Consider the following 21,079-nt stretch of genomic DNA (forward strand, 5'->3'; position numbering starts at 1 on the left):
TGTTACACTTGTATACATCCATTATTAGGGCCTGACATTCATTGGGTTGAAGGATAATAAAACCCTAATATGGATATGAATTGAGTGAATGCAGCAATATTATGAGAACACATCAGTGAAGTTTGAGGGAAATCTGACTATCTGTTGAAAAGTGATGAATTCTTAAAGTTTTGATGCCACCATCGCTAGATGAGAAGACTACAACATTTTCTGGCGTCACACATGGACAACAATATAAAGAAAATATAAAGAAAATTCAACATATTTTCACTTTTCTGGCATAGTGAAAGAGCACATGACTTAAGCATACTCTTTCTACCCTCAACATGTATCAGTAACATCTCTAGGAAATGCATATTTTAAGAAAAAAAGAATAAAATTTGGTGTGTTTATTTGGGTTTGTTCCCCTTTAAGGACTGTTTGACTGTCAAATCCAGAAAACTTGGTGATTGATACATTGGCTTGACATCCATAGGGTTAAGGACTGTTTGACTGTGGATAACAGACAGACAAACTCAGTAATCACCACCCCAAACCAACCAACCCCACCCCAAACCAACTAGCCCCACCCCCAAACCTTGCAGAAGTTGGCAAACTGTCCGCAAAAGCTTGGCACAATCGTCCCTGGGACTGTTCTAGAGATCCCAGCGTTGATTGACGGCTCTCAAGATTTTCTGATTATTCATCGGGCTCCCATTACAATGACTTGGGAGATACAGTCCTTTGTGTATAACCTACTTGTAAAGCTTAAGTAGACTGAAGCTTCAAAGTGAATCTGTGTCAGCAGCAGACAGACCTGTCATCTACACAAAGTTAGTGATTTTTTTTTTTCCATGACTGCACTACTCAAATGCTTTTCATAAGAGGGGTACACTGTTTTGAAAGGTTCAAATTGCATGAACAATCTGATCATTTTTAAAGTTTGCATTCGATACAGACCATCCAATTGCAAATCACAGTGAGCACTTTCCGTGCAAATAATATACCATGCCAAGCAAAGGTTTTTTTCCTTTCTATGTGCATACCTTTTATGACCTCTATGATTGTTGATGTTTTGAGATTTTCTGAAAGGAAATCTGCTATTATCAGTTGATATAGGCTTATCATACAGGATATTGTTTGGCCACATGTGCATTGTGGGGTAAGGCTGGCTTGGCCAGGGGTATGAGTGTGATTATTTTTGGTGCCTTTAGCTGTGTTTGTGGGTGAAAAGTTATGCCCAGGTTGGCAAGTAGCAATCAATTCAAAAGCAGCATAAGTTTCACTGTAATAGAATTCTTTGATAATGGTTGTTAAGTCTGTTTGTGTGAGTGTGTATGGAATATGTTTGTTGCATGTGTTCAGGGTTTCTGATTCTGATTAAGAAAAAAAAAAAGTTTGCTGTTAAGATGTGTATTCATGTATAGATGCTAAGTGGGCTAAAGAATTAAGAATTTGTAATGAGTATGACTTCATTTACTGTTTTTGCCATTTGATGTTTCAGATCAATCTTTGTTGATGTGATTTATTTTCTAAATTGTTAATTGCCAAAATTAAACAAAAGTATGAAAAACTCTTCTTTTCTACATTGACTACATGTATGTGTTGAAGCCTGCTTCGCTCTCTAGACAATATATATATGTAGAGATTGTGGGTGTGGGGGGGAAACTCTCCAAAGATCAATGCCCTTAAGATCAAGGCAGATTACCAAGTGGTTAGACACCCACAAATGTTTGATGGAGGGTTTGCCGTAAAGGGCCTGGAGATAGTTAAGGCCTACTGTAGGTCCATGTCGCTTGATAATCTCGCTGCGGAGTGTCAGCCACTGGCTGTGCATGGCAACATGCATGAACATTTTCTTACAAGGTTGTAATTCTCACTTTGTAATTATTCTGATGCGAAGTAACAGGTTCAAGTGAACTATCTTAGGATAGTCAACGGGCCTGTGACTGAGACAGAGGGTAGCATGCTGTCTATGTAAGCGTAAATCTCAGTTTTGAAGTGCTGAAGAGAGAGTTTTGATGTGCCTGAAGAGGGTGTTGAAAACAGGTGATTTCTTTGTAACCTAGCACAAAAACACAGTTGTAAACATAGCAGAATATCCCCTTCAATCTTCGATTTGATACCCAATCTTATATCCAATTTGATTGGAAATGGCATGTTGTAAAGTCAAAGTCAACAGCTGACATCTGACGCCAGTCTTATTTTCGGTATTACGGAATACTGACAACCCTGCCGCAGATTTGGGATTCTACTGCGTAGCTCAAACTCAGATCAGGAGATAAAGATGGCTGATGATGTATTGAAACAAATTGACCCCAAGGATCAGAGGTCAAAAGTCACGGATAGTTGTCTGGGTGGGGGAAAAATGTTCTCTCACAGATTGTTATACACATCAGACAGGAGTTTTGTTACAAGTTTAACAACTTCATGAATTTAGGGTCATGTCTGCACTTGCCAGACGAGTTCTTCTGATCAGACGAGTCTTGAAGGCATTGCATATTGTCTGTGTAAGAGTGTGTAGGTTGTCTGGTGCATGCAGTCTTAGGAGTGTGAACTGAACTATGGGAAATAATTGGTCCTTTTTGGCCTCTTTGTTTAAAAAGTAGTAATCTGGTTCATTATTGAGTTATAAAGATAGTCTTACAATGGAGATTACTACTTTCTATAGTCATGTATGAGACTGCATACTGTGTACTTCAGTTTTATCAGGAGTCATGCTGTGCAGGATGATATCATAGAATTGCAGAAAGGCTTACTTATATTCTAAGTTATTTGCCATGCAATTGAGTCAAATGTTGAGTGTCACACTGGTATAGATAGATTTCAATACAGTAGCTTGTCACATTGCAAAAAGCCTGCTGATTCTTGGAAAGTGAGGATTATGGTTTTTTTTTTCTTTTTAATTAAAAAAAAAATACCAATATCCAGCTTTGTGTGCATGTTATTGTTGAGTGATTAAGTGCTTGAACTGGATGAACTTGTTGGTTCAAGCCCCACTTGACATGGTATTTTGTTATTAGACTTGACATCTCTAAACAATATCATTCAACACTTTGGAAGATGTAGAAATATTTGCAGCATCCATTTGTCTCAATTTTTGTGAAATGACTGCCAATTGATTTTATCACATTCCCATGACCAAGCAAAATTATTTTTAGATACGCTGATCAAAATTGCAAAGAACTGAAAGGGAAAATGCTGTGAAATATTATATTCAGCTAATTACCACTTACAGAATACTTTTACAAAAAGCTTATTGTATTTTCACAATCCATTAATACTCTACGAAGAATATGTATTATCTCATCATGCTTTACCTTAATATGTTGCCCCTGCAAATAATTTCTTGCAATTAATTACTTGTTAATGTATGACCTTTGGTTCATTCGTGTTTTGTCTCTCAGTGAACAAACAGCTGGATAAGATCCAGTCCCTCCTGTCTACCCAGAATGCATCAGAACTCGTGGAGGTGCTGATGAACCCTGCCCTGGGACTGAAAGATGTCAACAGAGAGAATGCAGACTGGTACCTCGCCACTCTCCAGCAGGCAAGGCAAGACAAGGCAGAGGTATGAACAGCTGAGAAATGATGCCACTCTCCGATTATATTATCCCTTTTTATCTTCAAAGGAAGCAAGTTTGATGGATGCTGTTAGCCCTCTCAAGACCACAATTATAAAATCATATTGATATTTCATATAAATATGTTTCCCAGAGGACTGAAGAAGTTAATCAGTGTTTTCTTTCTTTGAAATGTACAAATGGATGAGCTCACATACCGCATACATTGATACAATAATATTTGCAGTTAAAAAGGAAGTTTCCCCAAACGTATATGTGGATTTAATGAATATGGAAACATACAGCTGCATGTTGCTTAAAGGTTTTTAGTTTATTAAAGGGACTATATGGTAACATTGTTGAAACAAAGAGCAAAAATGCATCAAAATTCAGACAGCCTGTTCAAAGGTTATGAAGTGTTTCCTTTTCTGTTGATTTCATTTACAACCCTCTCTTACTGAATACGCTACAGCTGTTTGTGATGTCAAAATAGTCCAGGGATATAACAATTCACCCCCCCCCCCCAAAAAAAAAAAAAAAAAAATCACTTTTCTCAAATGCCTTTTTATTGTTTATGTTTTGTTTTTTTAACTTTGCTTAAAGGGGTTGATATGTTGCCTGTGATTTTTGACAGAAATATGTCTCACTGCATTAGGGGAAAAGGCAAAGACATTGTGTGCAGCTGTATTTGCAACTTCACAAACATTGATTGTACCTTTATTTCCTGCCATGTCAGGCAAGCGGTGAGCTGAACCCAAGACTTGACAAGGAGGAGTTACAGGCTGGGGTCTATGCCTCCAACGTCCAGGCCAAGGCAGAGAGAGACAGTAAGTCCAGCGATGTTTTGCCACTAACATCTTATAGAGCTTTTATGCCCATGTCTTTCCAAAAGATATTTTAGCAAATGCAGCTTATGCATAGCACTTAACCCGTTGAGGACGGGCTGATTTTGCTTTAACGTGCATTTCCCATAGATGCCTGCCTGAGTATGCACGGGACTAGTATTCAGTGGGTTAAACATACAACTTTCATACCATCATGAACATGATTTTGATTGCTGTTACAATGTAGCTCTAGGAATATATGGGCCAAAGACTTCCAGGCTATTACATGATGTACTTTAGTCAAACTATGTTTCTTTGTCATCATATATTGTGTCATAGAATGCAGCTGATAAAAGGATAACTGTAAGCAAACTTTGGAAATAATATTGCATGCATTTTGTGCCTCTGAAAGGTGGAAGTATGTGTGCAATTATTTAGATAAACTGTTAGGTGGAAAGGTCAGTGATCAAGGTCAAATGTCACTTAGTATTGGCTGTGAATGTATTTTCCAGCCATAACTTAATCTAGCCCAAATACAATGAGAATGCAATTGTGTAAGGATAGAAATTGATTGAGGAACGTTTTCAGTGTGTCAAGGCAGTCAAAGGTCAACTCTCAAGGTCAAAGGTTATGATCAATGAACCTCATCTCACTGTAAATAAAGGGATGTACTTAATGAAATATAGTGATCATTTGAGAAGAGGCATTCTGATGGGCTACATCAAACAAAAACCTGAACCAAATCAGCCTTAGCATTATTTGGGCAAGTTCTAACTTGGCATAAAATTTCCCTTCAGAGATGGCAAAAATGGAATATTACAGTTACGTGCAATGAATCATGAATGAAAAACCACCTCCAATTTTGACATTAGTGATATCTGAAGGTTCATAGAAGTTTCTTGAATTTTTTTTTTTAATGGTACACATGATTTTTGGCACATAAATGACGGAAATGTTCAATATCTCACATAAATATTACATCATAAGCATTAACCGACAACCATATTGAGGTTAGTTGACCAGTTGGCATAGTGAGATACGATTATGTATGCTGAGTCCTACTCATGAACAGTGCTTAGCAAATCTAACTTTTGTTTCAGCTGTTGTGACAATGGTAGTGTTATGTGATGCTCTCAATGTTTTCTATTGTTTCTCTTGTCTCTTGTTGTTGTTGTTGTCCTTTTTTTTTCTAGGAAAAAACTCTGATGGTCAAGTATTTTCATGTTAGTATGTGAGACCAGGGGGAAAGTTTACTAAACTAACCAGTATAAGCACTTACAATTACTGTTCTTTATATATCAAGGTCATTGAGATTTAATGAAAACGTCTTGAAATCATCAAATTTTAGCCTGAAACTTTAGACACAGTGCTCATCCATATGCATTGTATAATGTCAAAATGAACATAGTGTTGCCAAACATGAATTAATGCAGTGGCAGCATGAAGGAGCTACTTCCGCTACATTTGATTTATAGACTAATGCCTGCAAAGAATAAAGAAGGACTTGCAGTATGCGTCTTGATGAGAACTGTTGAACTTTCAGTCTAGGTGTGCATATCACATGACATTTACATAGTGCGTAGTCATACTGCTTATGCTCCAAAAATAGTTTCTAAGCTCTTTATTGAAAACATAGATACAGCAATGATACCATGTGTTCAGCTGTAGGAAGTAATGAAAGCAATGTAATTTCAATACCAGGCAACGTTCGGCCCTGCAGAGGTATTTGCAAATTTCCTCACAGTCACATACATGTTTTGTCATCTTTTGCTATCAACATATTATTCAGTTTCACAAACTTTAAAGTGTGGTGTATTTATCTCTTTCATATTACCATTCACCATTCTCACCTACACCGTTGTGGGTGTACATAATTGTGTATATTAGCCCCTACAATCTATCTTGATGCATATCTTTCAAGTTTACTGAAATGTAGAGTAACTCTCTCATAATATTCTTCTACCATATGACTCATTATGCTCAGTTTCAAAACCATCATACAAACTTGTGTACATAGTCGGCTATCACCGCTATTAAGCCCAAGGTAAATGTTTGTCATCTAATTTGATGTTGTAAGTTTTGATGCCTCAGTCTTTCATTGTTAACTTGAAACCTATCCCAACAAATCTCAAGTCCTTTTGAGGAAAGTTTTAGTCTTGTCTATCAAATCAACTATTTTTTTCTTCTTTGTCAGATTTTCTCCTCATCTTTCTTCGTTCCTTTAATCATATATTCCAAGTTTACACATTGTTACCAATTTAGAACGGTGGGGAAAAATTAAACTGATGTAATCAACAACGTCTCTCCCCAAATACAGGTTTAATACAAATTAATATTCATCACATTTATCAACTAATGTGTTACAAGGTTCAGAGCCTTTCAACTTTCTGTATGCTCTGGTGTCATCCAATTGTTCTGCAGTTCTTTTTTTTTTTTTCTTGATACTCTGAAGGGGTGATGACCAGCGAAGGATCACCTTTTGGGGGTTCATTGTCACCTACTTTTCTTTCTCTTCTTTCTCTCTTTCTCTCAATATATATTTCTCTCTCTATCTGTCTGTTTCTATGTCTGTCTGTGTATCTGCCTGTCTGTCTATCTGTATCTATTCCCTCTCTCTCAGCAATGTGCTGTCTCAATATTTCAGTAACCTTTTCACCGACACCAGAGTGGGCATCCCTTATTATGTCTCATATTTGTCGAGTGACAAATCAAGTTCCGCCTCTGTGTTTAAACACATCTCTCTTGTATGATCCTCATCATTTTGCTATTAGAATGACCAGTAGTAATATGAATCGACTGTCAAAGAGCAATGCCATGCCATATTCGAGTTGACTTTGATAATATAGGGGAATTGGACACTCGCAATTTGCATGAGTGGTTCCCACCAATTGCCCTGTTTTATAAAAACAAGTATAACACCAAAACTTTATGACTTACACATACTTATGTCCTGATTTAATGGATGACCAGTATGTTTGGGTGATGTTCATCCATTACTGTTGACGTGAATGTGGTTTGGCATTGAGCTTTAAGTTCTGTGTCTCAATCTTTTGCTGCCATATGAAAGCATGCATGACACAAAGATTGAAAGTAGTATCTTTATAGAAGAATGATATCTGTAATCAGCCTAGCCTCATTTCAGCCATCATCTGTCTTTATTACGGCAAATCTCTCATTTGCCTTTTCAAGATGTATGAAAGTATTCACCATTGTGCCATAGCATAAAGTGAAATCCATGTTTGTTCGTTTTTTTCGTGGAAAAATTATGTATATTTACATGAGAGGTTGGCTCAAATTCCTTCAAACATAGAGTTACTTTGCTGGAAAAAAAAAGGGGTGATGTAAGAGCATCAGCTTAAGACTATTTGACAAAAATCATATATATTTTTAGCTTATGACTATTGATACGACAGCAAGCCCGATTCCATTGTATACGTACATGGAAGGCAAAGAGATGAAGGACGTTATGTTTTTATGAATCTGCCATGACAAAAAAAAAAGTCCAATACATTTTAGAAAGTACAGAGAAAGAGTGATAATATTTTGGACATTTAAATGTACTATTTTGATACATACACTATGCTACAGTTCTGACTTGAATACCATTAAATATATACAAAGTTTAGATGTTCTAGTGCTATTGTGAATAAACATATCACCAAATATTTACCAAAATTTTCTGCAATCTGCAGCTCTTTCAGGACTTTTTTTCCCCAAGCCACTTTGTCAGACTGAGAATTCTCCTGTAACTTCCTCCAATATTCATGAAACATATTAGTAAAGCTTAGATAATGAATTGCTCTTTCTATATTTTCACCGATGCAACACCCTTGTAGGGTTCTTTGTCGTTGCTTGGACACATGAGGGTGTTCACTTCTAAAATAAAACAAATGGAGACTGTTCTTTCATACAAAGGAAATGACAAAGGGAATGGTGAGATGGGTTTAAGTTTGTGCTGAGGTGTGACTGGGTGTTTTCCATCCATCTACCCCACAGTGGACAGCTCAGTGGAGAGCATCAACAACCTCATTGACAGCGGCACGGCTGAGGAGCTGATGGAGGCTCTGATGAGACCCGAGGCCCAACTGCCCAGCGTCCACCCCTACTGCCCGCCACTCTACAAGACGGAGCTGTCCAGGCTCAAGCTGAGCAATGAGGGGGTATGTAGGGGGGATTCCCCCATCGAAATCTTAAGATGAGATTCATGTTATCCAGTGCACTACTAGTACTACTTTCAAAACTAAACTATTTAATCAATACTTTGGTCATTCTTTGTAATTTCTTTACTGTTGTTGTATTCTGTTGTATTGTATTACATATGTATTTTCTAATTGTATTGTTATTATAGAAATTTTTGTAAAGCGCATAGAGACTTCAGTGTAACATTCGCTATATAAGCAGAATGTATTATTATTATTATTATTATTGAGCATACTCTGCTAGTGTGACAGTGATATCCATTTTTCATAAAAACAACAGTGAATTATCAATTTCATTGGTTGTCTTTAGAGATTCAGGTAGACATCATAAGTGTGTAACCTGAAAGAGGAATTAAGAAAATTGTGCTAGTACCATTCACCAACGCCACATCAGGAGGATATGTGACAGTAGGAACACTGTATGAACTTTAATCAAGTTTTGGTATTTCAGTTGCCATGAGCAACACCAAATCCTCTCGAAGCTTGTTGGCAGGCAGAAAACTGGCACAAGAACATAATCTGCCCCTGGCATACGTGATCATGACATAGATCGTGAGGTATGATTTGGGGAACAGGATTATAGAAGGTCTGCTCCCTCATCGGTTGCGCAACTGGCTTTTCCTAAAGGAAAGATAGTCTTGGGGGGTTTTCATGGTGGGTTTTGCAACATTGTCAAGGACATTGCGACAATGCAGGGCAAGTGATTGTGGAAAAGAGGGGAACTTTGCTGGTTGGAATGAGCCCAAAATTTTTCAGATGTAATGCTGAAATATGGAAAATAAAGCTCATTTCGTGACACTGACACAAGATACTCCATATCCTATTGTGACATTCCCAGGCTTTATGATGTAGGATTTCAAACAATGTATCTCAACACAAGGCAGCTATGGATACGCAGTGCACAGTAGCTTTTAGGCGCAAGTCCAAGATTTTCTTTGGGTGTGTTCGTGTTTGATTTTTGTTTTCTTACTTTCGATTGTGATTGCGTATCCATGTCTTTTCTAAGAATGGGATTAACTGTTTGAAACACTTGGTCAGAACATGATGTGTAATTTGTGCTTAACTTTCAAAAGATACAATTTGTCTGTGCTCTTCATTATAAAATTTAAAAGGACAAAAATTGATATTAATCATGTTTTAAGGACTTTGTTTTCCTTGCTCACTCTTACTTAGATGAAATTTTTACTGATACAATTGCAATACTTGTATTAAACTGATGTCTTATTTTGGAGTGTGTCCTTGGAAATTATGATATGACTTCATTAAAAAAATGCAGTGATGATCTTACAAGTACATGTGTATGGCTTTAGCAAGTCTCATAAGGTATAGCGTTTGTGTAAAGACGTAAAATCCTAACAGATAAAGCATTTTTATCACATATTTCTAACACTTCAGGTTTTATCCAATGAGACACTGACAAGTAACATTGTAGCAGTAGCAGTTATGATAATGAGAAGTTGTAATGCACAAATTCCTCCTGGTAAGGTAATCAAGGAGTTTTATAAATATTAATGCTGAAATGATTTAGAGTATTAGTAGGAATCATCATTGATCTTGAATGCAATCATATTCCTTTTGTTTTTATCTGACTTTCTGTTTTCCATTTCTTTTAATTTTTGTAGGATTTGAATCATGAGCAGCTAGAAGATGCCGTCCGAGGTAAGAACACTCTGCTTATTACCTTCATTGCTCAAAGTTTGATATGTCTTTGTTCAGCAGTCTTCGTCCATGCTATTAAATGATAAGAGATGATGTCTGTTCTTGTTCTCCAGGCCTCCTCTTCCTCCTCCTCCTCCTTCTTCTTCTTCTTCTTTTTCCTCTTCTTCCTCTTCTTCTTCTTCTTGTTCTTTTTCATCTTTCCTCTTCTCCTCTTTTTTATATTCTTCCTCGCCTTCAATATTCATTGTCATCGTCCTTGTTATTGTCATCACCTTCTCTTCTTATTTTTCTTCTTTTCACATTGCACTCAAAAATACCTCCACTTACGCATCTATGGGAGCTGGTCACTTTATTCATTGAAATACAAAGTGTGTGCCAATGTTAAGGCCGGAGGTTCCTTTGATTTGTGTATGTTTTTGTTTTTCATTTTGGTAAGTTTTTAAACAATGTTGAACATCCATGAGCATTGAGGGAAGTGGCTTGTGCATCGTTAAAGATTTGTTGATTGTGAAGAAGAAAAGGAAGTTTTGTTTTTTTCCCCCACCTAACTTGGTGAGGAGTACCTCTGTCCCAGCCCAGATTTGGTTTTCAGTGAGTGTGTTGTGGCTGACGGTGACTGTGAGCGTGAGGAAGCCAGTAATCAGGCAGAGGGGAAGACTGGTACCACGTTATGGGTGTTAGCCGGGGGATTAGGAGCTGCAAGGAAAGGGGGGAAAGACGGGGTCTCCAGTCTCGACTGCCATCCCTGGGTGACATTTAGGAGATGTGTTGCCAGGCAGTTTTAAAGGGTTAGGTTATGCAGGTTTGCCCCCTCTTTCTTCCAGAGAGATCACAAAGAAATAAAGGAAAAGGTGTGGGAAGAGAAAGATGAAAGACTGAAAGAGAGGCTGTTTTAAGAAGACAAGGAATATGATGGAGTGATTGCAGTGTTTTAGTTCAAAGTCAATCTTTGCAGTCTTTCCAATAAAAATTAAGGTAAGAACAGTCACAAGCTTACATGGCAGTATCAGTAAATTCTAATGTATCATTTTCAGGCAGAAGTATTCTTTGCTCTTGACCACACAGGAAATATGAATGATGTACGGAGATGTTGAATACAGATCTATCAATTTTTTTTCAGTTAAGATATATTTACCTGGCTCAATGACATTTCCACATCAAGGTTAATCTCAATTCTAAAAAAAAAAAAAAATTAAATACAAAAATAAATAAATGATATGATACAGTAACTAGAGTTTATATCTAGATGACGAATCCAGGTCAAAGAGTGATCCTATAAATATCTTTTTTCTTTTTATTGATATTGTTTATATTCATTTAAAGAAAATCCACATTTTTTTTTCTTTTCTCCAATGGGAAAGAGGGTGCATTTCTTCTTTCTACATGTACATTGAGACTGGCAATAGGCGAGATTGGATCTGTTCCCTGAGATGTTAGTCAAGAAGTGAAATCTCTTTGTAGGTCAAAACTAATCATATACTTGCAGCTGTGTTTGGAGACCGACCTCCTGTTAAAGCCAGTTACAATTTGAATAGCATTGTTCCCCGTGAGGTTTCCTAAAATAAAGTAACTACCTCAAGTACAGATTATATTAGGAGGCTGTAGTCACCGTTGCTCCATAGATTGCAGGCGTGCCGTACAGAAGCGGAGGGAACTTTTCTAAACAAGAGAGCAAGAGGGGGGAAAAAAAGTTTTCAATGTCACTGGCTTGGCTGACTGCCAACTTGTTTATTAGCCAACATGATAGTGTGACTCAGACCTAAACACTCCTCCTGGATGCCAGGGGGCTGTGCTTCCCTTTGGCATGACACTGTGTGCGAAGTTGTATAAACACAAGAGCAAGAGAAACTTTGTTTCACAACAAGGTATAACAAACTGATTGCATGTAGCCATGAAACAAGTGCGCACACACACACACACATACACACACTTAGAACAAAGACAGATGTGAGATATGTACTTGTACCATGACATCATGACATGTACACGTATATGTTGGTGATTTCGTGTCTTGTGCAAACTGACAAATCAAGAGGGGATGCTAGATTTTGGGAGGTGGGATGGGACTAATGAGGGGACAGTCTACAGTTGTACATCCATCTGAATAGAGTATTGAAATGATGATGTCACAGTCTTTTATTACAGCTTAGTGCTGGTTCCACACAAAATGTTCTTGCACAAGACTTCGGACAGTGGGTTGGAACAGGATACGAGCGTGGTTAGCAACTGTTGTGTTCACACACATTTTGGTGACGTGCGGTTGCTTAGAACAAGTTTCCATGACGATAAATGGCTATGACGTTTCACTTCAGTACTCTATGATATAAGTTTTTTGAGTATGTAGAGTGTAGTGGATTGCTCTCTAATATGAGATACAGTGTAATGAAAGATTCAGTGAAGGCTTCCCTGTGAAGTTCTTATTAGTGTCTGCTCAGCTGCTGGCCATTGACATATGAAGAGTTTTATCGCAAAACAAGCTAACTCCATTCTTGTTGAGTTGAGATATTTGTGATTAACCTGTTGAGGACGGACTGATTTTGCTACAACACGCATTTCCCATAGACACTTGCCCGAGTATACTCAGGACTCGTCCTCAATGGGTTAAAGCTGCTAAAAAACAAAGAAAATAATGAGAAAATACAGGATATTTACAGTCATAACTTATAAAATATTACTTGTTATGTCACAAGTGAGGTATTGCTGGAAAGGTTTAATTTTGCTCTATCTGGTGATGGACTTACTTTGAAATGTCTAAAAATAGCACTTAGCTCATTTTGCAATAAAACTCTTCATATTATAACATCCACTCACAGGAGCTTGAAACTCGCGAGAACTCATTGATACACAAATACCATGCAGGGGGAACCATTTTAACAGCTGTATTGAATTGTTATGTGGTGGCAAGGAACACATATTTGATGACAGGGCAAGTTTAGAACTTACACTGTATGGGAATGCTTTTTGGCAGTGTATTGTGTTCATTAGTCCATGTGTGTGCTCTAAAATTACAGCAACAATGTTTACCTAGGAAAGAGGATATGTAGTCACAGGAAAAATCGTAGGAAGAGGTTAAAAACTGAAAGCTGATTTCAGCATGCCATGAAAATCAACCCCTGTGTCATCTGAGCCTTTATGGAAGTGAGTGATGTGTAGTTAAAGCCTCACAAGATTAAAGCATTGTGCAAGTCAAGATTTACAAGCTATCAGATTCTCACTGAAAGAATATTAAAGCTACCAGTGTTACCTTGCCCTTAAGATCTTCCCATCCGAAAAAGCAACCACACACACACACACACTCCCACATTTTGTTTCAAAGTCAATATCTTATCTTGAACTAGCCATAGGTGGAAATATCTTAAGAGTATGACTTTCTATGCAGAGAATTAAGCCAAAAACAAACACAAAAACAAACAAACAAAACAGTAGTGAAAGAAATGTAGAAAATGTCTGCTCAGGTATTAAAGGCAATGTGTGATATACTATAAGATTGAGCACAGTGGAAAGAATTTTAATAGCTATCATGTTGTGGTCATTGAGAGATGATTTCAAGGTAAAAACCCTGCCCCTGAGAACATTGTAGAATGTTCTAGAGCAGATGACAGTATTCAAACAAACCACTATGATACTGAGATTGATGATCCTGATGATCAGATATCCATATTCTCTATCACAACATGTGACAAGGAAAATGAATTCCTCGAGGCATTATATATATCTAGTGACCATTTCAGAGCATGACATCCTCAACAATGACCAACGATTTTCTCCCCTGATGCAGTCCTCTCAGCGGTTGCCATGATCAACCAGAGTGTTGATTCCGGCCAGGCCGGTAAGACCAACGAGCTCCTCCTCCACCCTGATGCTTGCCTTGCTGATGTGGAATCAGACAGTGCCTACCAGCAGAGATACCAAGACAAACTAGCTTCCATCAAAAGAGCCAAGGCAAAGGTAAGGTGGAGGACTTGGTGATCAGGATTTTGGAAAAAGCTGTGAGATGGGAGATTTTTTTTTTCTCTCTTTTACTACAAAAAGCCAAGATTCTCTGGTTTATATGGGATGATTTGTGATTTTCATATCTTCTGTGTAACCTTCAACAAAATTTTGTTAGAACTTTTAGTCACATACTGTTGAAAAAAAAGAGAGAAGAAAATGTTTAGTTTTCTATGTGGTTTTAAAGCTTTATGCTACCTTCAAATTATTGGAAGAACATGGTCTGAAGGGTCTTCCCCCCCCCCCTTTTTTTTTTGGGGGGGGGGGGGCACCGTGGATAGGAAGGTTGAAATGTGAAAAGTCTGGAAACCACAACATAGATGATTTATGGTAGCATTTGCTCTGTTTGTCATTGACTTTGTTTCACTTTCACATGTAAAAATAAAAAATATGAAAATGTGACTTTAAGCAGTTCCATGTACACAAAGCAAGTTGCAGCATAAGTATTTGAAGATATTTGTGCTGCATACTAATTACAGTCACACCTTTGCGTTTTAGTTCATTCAGTGGCTTTGTGCTTTACGTTGGTTATTGCATATTTGTAGATATCCCAGATGAGTTTCTAGAAAACGTACTATTTCTTCAAGCAGTCATTTTCATAAGATATTCAGAAGTTTTCATCTCTTCGTAGGTTGTGCTACAATATTTCAATTTACTACCTCTTCAGTTAGTGTATGTGTAAGTTTGTGTGAGTCACTGAAATTCAGAGCCAGTGCCGTAGGGATAAAGTTTACATTTTTAACTTTTTTGAATGTATTTTCTTTGTCGCTCAGGAAGGAGAAGACTTCTTGACCCAGGAAGAGATTCAAGAGGTCGTGGATGCAGTCAATGCCGAGGTGACGGAGGAACATCAACGTATGTGGAATTTTTGACACTATCACTCTTATTGGCCCCAACTTCCTTCGTGTATTAGCTCTTTCTGCTACCAGAAATGTTGTCATTAAATTAGTAGATGTGTAGAATGTTATTGATTACTCCATGTTCATTGCTGTAGAGGTACATTGTGTTATGTTATGTGTGTGTGTGTCTGTACACTGTGTATACACATGAAGCAGTGATTGCGAGAATGCTACAGTAGACAATTGATGTAGAACAGAGGTGGTAATCAATGCATGTATGTATTTGAAATCACAGGAATTCTAGTATGTTGGGGATACAGGAGATATTTCTACACCATTTAGAACAAAAATGCTGTCTGCATGCTTCTTGTTAGAGTAGTTAGTTTCAAGTCAGCTTGGAAATGTAAGAAGAGTTGAAAAGTTGAAACATCAGAAGATTCAAAGCATCGAGATATTGTAACTTTTATCAAAAGAATATGGCACAAAGGCTGTACTGTGTGCACATAAAGAGATGTCATGGAACATCATAAAGAAATCTCACAGATTGGAGATAAAGAGTGAAGAGTACAAAAGTACCTCTTACCTTTCACAAGTAAAAATTTAAATTGAAAAGTGTGAAGAGGTGATGTGCAGCAAGTGGTTTTGAGAACATACATGCTTGTATTATATAAAGAGTTTGATGACATAAAGGATTAAGTGCCGTTCTGAAACATTTTAAAGTAAGATCATTATTAGGGCCCTGTTTTATCAAAAAATATGATTGTTTATGAATTTCCTTAACACACAGGCTGCCATGGATTTATGATAGAAATCAACTATATCATCAATTATAACTCTTCATAAAACAGGGCCCAGATAGAGCAAAATAAAACCTTTTAATGATACCTCACGTATTGCCAAACAAGGAATATTTTTAAAGTGATTATAAAAGTATCTCACATTCTTATTAAGTTTGTTTGTTTGTTTGTTGTTTTTTTCAACAGGTTTTATTGCAAATATCTTAAATTGACAAGAATGAAGTTAACCTGTTTAGCAATCAAACTCACCAGATATTTTTTTTTTCTTTGTTTGTTTGCTTTTTCTGCTCCAGGGGTCCTGGCAGTGGCAGCCATCAACGAAGCCATTGACAGCCAGGACCCTGCCGAGACACTGAGGGCGCTACAGATGCCGTCCGCTAAGCTGAGAGACGTGGATGAGCCTAACGCCGTGCCTTACCAGAGAGTACTGCAGGCAGAGAAGGAGAAGAAAGGAAAGGTAAGAATATGCTTGTCTGTCTTATCCCTTTAATCACGCACTTTTCATCTTTCAAAAAAACTTGGGACAAAATTGTGCTTGCTTTTCAAGTCGGGTGAGAGCAGACCTTGGGCATGTTGCATAAAACTTCTAACCTGAGAAAAACTCCAGTTGATTTTCAACAGTTTTTCCTGTGTAAAGTCAATGGGGAAATCATACTAACCTGAGTTTTTAGTTTTTACCAGAGTTCTCAGGTTTGATGTTTTATGCAACAGGCCCCCTTGTGTAACGATGTCACAATTTTGTAAGTCTGCACAATCAAGAATATTGGCAATCCTCATATTCAATCATGAAGAAAACTGAATGGCATGTTTCTGTGCATGAAGATTTTGTTAGAAAAATTATGTACGTATACAATCAGTGCTGTATTAAAATTCTTTTCCTTGATCTGATTTTCTTTTTAACCCAAACTTTCGCAATACCGGGTAAGGACGACCCTGTGAATGTCAATGACTTTAACAGGTTTTCAGCTCATGCCAGAGCCAAGAAAAATCCCAGGAACAGATAATTGAGAAAAGAGAAAAAAAGAGAAGCAAAAACAAAGAGATTGAGAACAATATATTGGGCAATCCCATTTGAGATACACCCTTCTAATGACATGTATTAGGATGTTAGCCTGTTGGCATGATTCAGGGTAGTAACATACAAAATTTGTACTTCCTTTGTGTGGGCAAGTCTGGTGTTTGTATCCCAACCCAGTTGTTGGGTGCCCTGATTTGTATTTTCCTCCCAGACTTTTAATGTCCTGCAATGGAAAAGAATCAACTAAAATGTTTAATTCAGTTTTGATTTATAAACGCCTCCAAATTTTTTGTAGCCATGGTAATGACAATGTCAATCATCATGTATGGCAAAGTTTCAAACTTCTATCGTGACTCAGCTAGACTCTCGAGGACATTTTGGGTTACTTGATCCTCATTGGGGTTTAGGTCTTGCTCAAAATCTCCAGATTTTCCAGAAATGTGGGTTTTCCCCTTGGCAAGGCCGGGTGTGCTGCAGAGAAGCCAGAAGCCAGAGGAAATAAAAAGCTTGAAATTCCCCACTTATGAAATTGTCTTGTTTGAAATTAACAGCAGATTTGGTTATGATGCAAGATGTGAAGCTTTTCTTTTTCTTTATTACCATTGTGATAATCAGTATTATATTTATGATAAATACAATCATAAAATTATTGGTTACAGTATATTATCATGAGTTGTAGAGGTAGCAATCATTTTTTGGTGTCGTTGTTTCTGTTTTCATTTTTTTTTTTCTTCTTGGGGGATTGTGTAAGCAAACAGTGGCATTTTGTTGAAATGTGAGTTTGCTATTCTTGTCATATATAGGTCGTAGTTAATGAAATCTCTCAAGTTTAATCAGCAGAACTGCTGGGTTTTTGTCAGTGGCGCATTCTAAATGCCATGAAAGGAAATAGAAACATTGTTATTTATCCAGTGCAGAGAAAATCCACAAATCTACAAGCTCTAGAGTGAGACAGGATATTTTTATGTTCAGTGGCTGGAATGTATGCTGCTTCCACTGGTATCAAATGAGGTTTCTAGTTTTCATTGGGGTATCAAATGTCCTTTTCCATTTTGTCTCCACATTTGAGCTTGTATATGTTTGTGAGGAAATACTTCCTTCCTCTGGCTCTGCATCAACCAGAATTTTAGGATATGTGGTTCAAAAGAGCCCACGCATGGTGATATGATGACGACAGTGCTTCTACATGTACACTCATAATTGGTACAGGAATTACAAAATATGTATATTTATTAGCAAAGTTCAACCTCATTGTTTTAGGATTTCTCTGAATTCATAGAACCGCATGTTCTCAATGCTGCATTTGAGGCTTGCCAGCAGAGATGATTGTTATAACGTTTTCTTTTTGCCCAATAGACGCAAGGTGACGATCAGGCCGTCCTGTGGTTGGACGAAATTCAGCATGCGGTCGACCAGGCAAACAAGCGGGCCCTTACAGCCCACAAGTGTAAGCCACCACATCCATAAACAGAATTAGAAATTGAAGAACCAGTGTAAACAAGTTCAGTCTGAACATCATCTTTTCTGATGATTGTTTTTTTCTGTGGTAAAACAATGGTAAAAATCAATTTATTGAGGATGTACAATGTAATAGCCCTTCTTGATAATTAATCTCTCCACTTTGAACGAACTCTTATCTTTAAAGGTCACACAACATGTCCCAATCTGTAGTCCCACCAATTAACATCCATGTAGGTCCTGTTTCAACCAACTGTACTTTAAATACTATACTGTACTTTTAATACTGTTGTATTGTTGATGGTTAGTGATTTGTATTTTTGCATTTTTGTTGGTTGAATGTATACATCTTTTTGCTTCAAGTTGATCAGTGTGATTGTATATATATCCTTTATTACCCTCAATAATATCACATTGCCCTTACACTTGCCAACCTACAAACTTGAAATAAAGTGTCTACTGTTTAAGATATGTTTACATGGAGCAGAATGTCAGTCTTTCAGTATGGTACCCTCAAAAAAATGGTCAACACCAGATTCTGTGACAACAAATTTTTACTCTTGCAGACAGTACCTGATCATGGTTATCATTTGATTCTCTAATGGATGTAGAAAATTTTGATAGTTGGCTCTCAATTGTTATTTTGTGCCTGTTTCAAAACTGTAACAACACTCAATAGACAATCTCACTCGAAAGACACATAATCACACATCCACATGGATAGCTACCATAACACAGAGTCACCGGCTTTACTAGTTCACGCCCTTGTGTGCTGTCATGAAATGGCCAAAGATGTTGTGATTTACACTCCACATCTTCTAACATCAATCTTCCTGTTATAGTCGCTGTTGGCGTGGCAACCATCAATGTGGTGTTGGATGAGGAGGACAACTCGCTGCTAATCGATGCCCTGAAGAGCTCAGATGTTGGTCTTCACTCGGTGATGCAGGACTGTGGAGAGAAGTACCTTGCTGACCTGAAGGAGCTGAGAGATCAGAAATCAGAAGGTAGGAATGAACACAACAACAACAACAAGTATTAACCGTATTAACCCTTTGCTTGCTACAAACTGGTAGGTGTGCACAAAGTCTATGGAGATTTCAGGATCTGGCAGGGAATGAGTTTGGAAATGTTTGAAACAGTGTAGGACCGGTAAGGAGTACATTAGGACTTAGGGTGAATTAGAGATGTGGAAGCTCACATCATACTTGACTTTCAAATGGTACAGTTGAAATAATATATATGAAAATATATTATGTTATGATAAAATATATTACATTTTGTGTGATTTTATTGTCCAGACTTTAGTCATCCTTGGTTAATTTCCTTTTGTGATTTTCAGTCAATTTTGATGAAGGAATTAGCAGGATTATAGCACCAGGTAGCTTTACCTAAGACTTCAAATATAGAAAATGGGTGAGATGTACAACTTTATACTTGTTCCTTAATCTCTGTGTATCTCTCCTCTCCCACCCACCCCCCCCCCCCATAAAAGAACTAAAGAAAAACAACAAGACACAAACAAGCCAGAGATATTTTTATAAGTATGACCTTAATCAATATTTCAGAAATATTAATTTTGATTTTTTTTTTATAGTTTTTTTTTATAGTTTTTTTTTAGTTTTTTTTTTTAAGTTTTTTTTTCTTCTTTTTTTTTTTAGTTTTTTTTTCTTCTTTTTTTTAAGTTTTTTTTTTTTTTGGTTTTTTGTTTTTTTTTTAAGGTTTTTTTTGTCCCAGACATACTTTCTTTCATCTGGTCTCAAATTGTAGTCTCTACATCATATATTCTCTGAACATTATATATATTTTTTTAATCTTGTCAAATATGAGTGGATATGTGGTATTTGTATGAATCATTTATGTCCTTGTATTCTCTGTATCCATGCAGGGGCTCATCTATCTGTTCTTACATTTCATGATAATTTCCATTCAATTGATCCCTTTTGCACCACCTTGTCATTTGCTCCACAGCTGGTATGGGAGGTGACTGGGTGTGTCACCAGACACCGGAAGGGGATGACTTCTACTTCAATGTTGGTACCATGGAGCTGAGCTGGATGCAGCCGGAGGACTATTCTCCCTCCAATACGCAGCTCAGCAAGGAGGAGATTCAGGTTAGAGCTGATATATCACACTGGAGTTCTGTTACATTTTCATTATGTACCTCATATCCTTCACTCTGAGCCTCATGCTCTCTCTGTGTGACTGTCTGTCTCCCTCCTTCCTTCTACCACTTCTCTTTTTCTCTTAGTCACTCCATCTGTCTGTCTACCCGTCCATCCTTCAATCTATCTATCTATCTGCCTATCTATCTACACTGTATCAATCAATCAATCTATCTATCAATCTATCTATCTATCTATCTATCTATTTATCTATCAATCTACCTATCTATCTATCTATCTATCTATCTATCTATCTATCTCTCTCTCTCTTCATCTTTCCTCATGGATAATACAACATTTGCTCCTGTCTAATTTTCTCCAAGGATATAGGGGTAGGATTGTGATAGGGTTTTAGGTTTAGTTTGATGTGAGGATTAGGATTAGGGATAGGGTTAAGTTTGTGGGTAGAATTTATGTTTGGCTTTGTTGCAGGAGCAAAGTTTGTCATGGAACCTTCCTCCTGTGCATAAATGGAATGTTTGCTCAATGGAGCACTTACAGTCGTGTACGGCAGTTTATAGTTTATGAAGCTTTGTCCACCTCTAACTGATATACCAGCTGATCAGGTGCATTGGAATCAAATGCTAA

General features: G+C 37.3%; 1 protein-coding gene across 1 annotated transcript in view; it reads left to right on the forward strand.

The window, feature by feature from the left end:
* The window catches only part of LOC139739354 (ras GTPase-activating-like protein IQGAP1), a 145,303-nt gene that overhangs the window by 85,903 nt on the left and 38,321 nt on the right, over nt 1-21,079 (forward strand). The window contains exons 11-20 of the mRNA XM_071649974.1: nt 3,387-3,550; nt 4,279-4,369; nt 8,363-8,526; nt 10,188-10,224; nt 14,003-14,172; nt 14,988-15,069; nt 16,144-16,307; nt 18,225-18,315; nt 19,169-19,333; nt 20,298-20,440. Coding sequence (XP_071506075.1) covers nt 3,387-3,550; nt 4,279-4,369; nt 8,363-8,526; nt 10,188-10,224; nt 14,003-14,172; nt 14,988-15,069; nt 16,144-16,307; nt 18,225-18,315; nt 19,169-19,333; nt 20,298-20,440 — 1,271 coding nt within the window. The remainder of the gene's footprint in view (nt 1-3,386; nt 3,551-4,278; nt 4,370-8,362; nt 8,527-10,187; nt 10,225-14,002; nt 14,173-14,987; nt 15,070-16,143; nt 16,308-18,224; nt 18,316-19,168; nt 19,334-20,297; nt 20,441-21,079) is intronic.

The sequence above is a fragment of the Diadema antillarum genome, unplaced genomic scaffold, assembly GCF_040938485.1.
Source record: "Diadema antillarum isolate AM-2024a unplaced genomic scaffold, OU_Dant_1.0 seq00000798_RagTag, whole genome shotgun sequence".
Lineage (NCBI taxonomy): Eukaryota > Metazoa > Echinodermata > Echinoidea > Diadematoida > Diadematidae > Diadema > Diadema antillarum.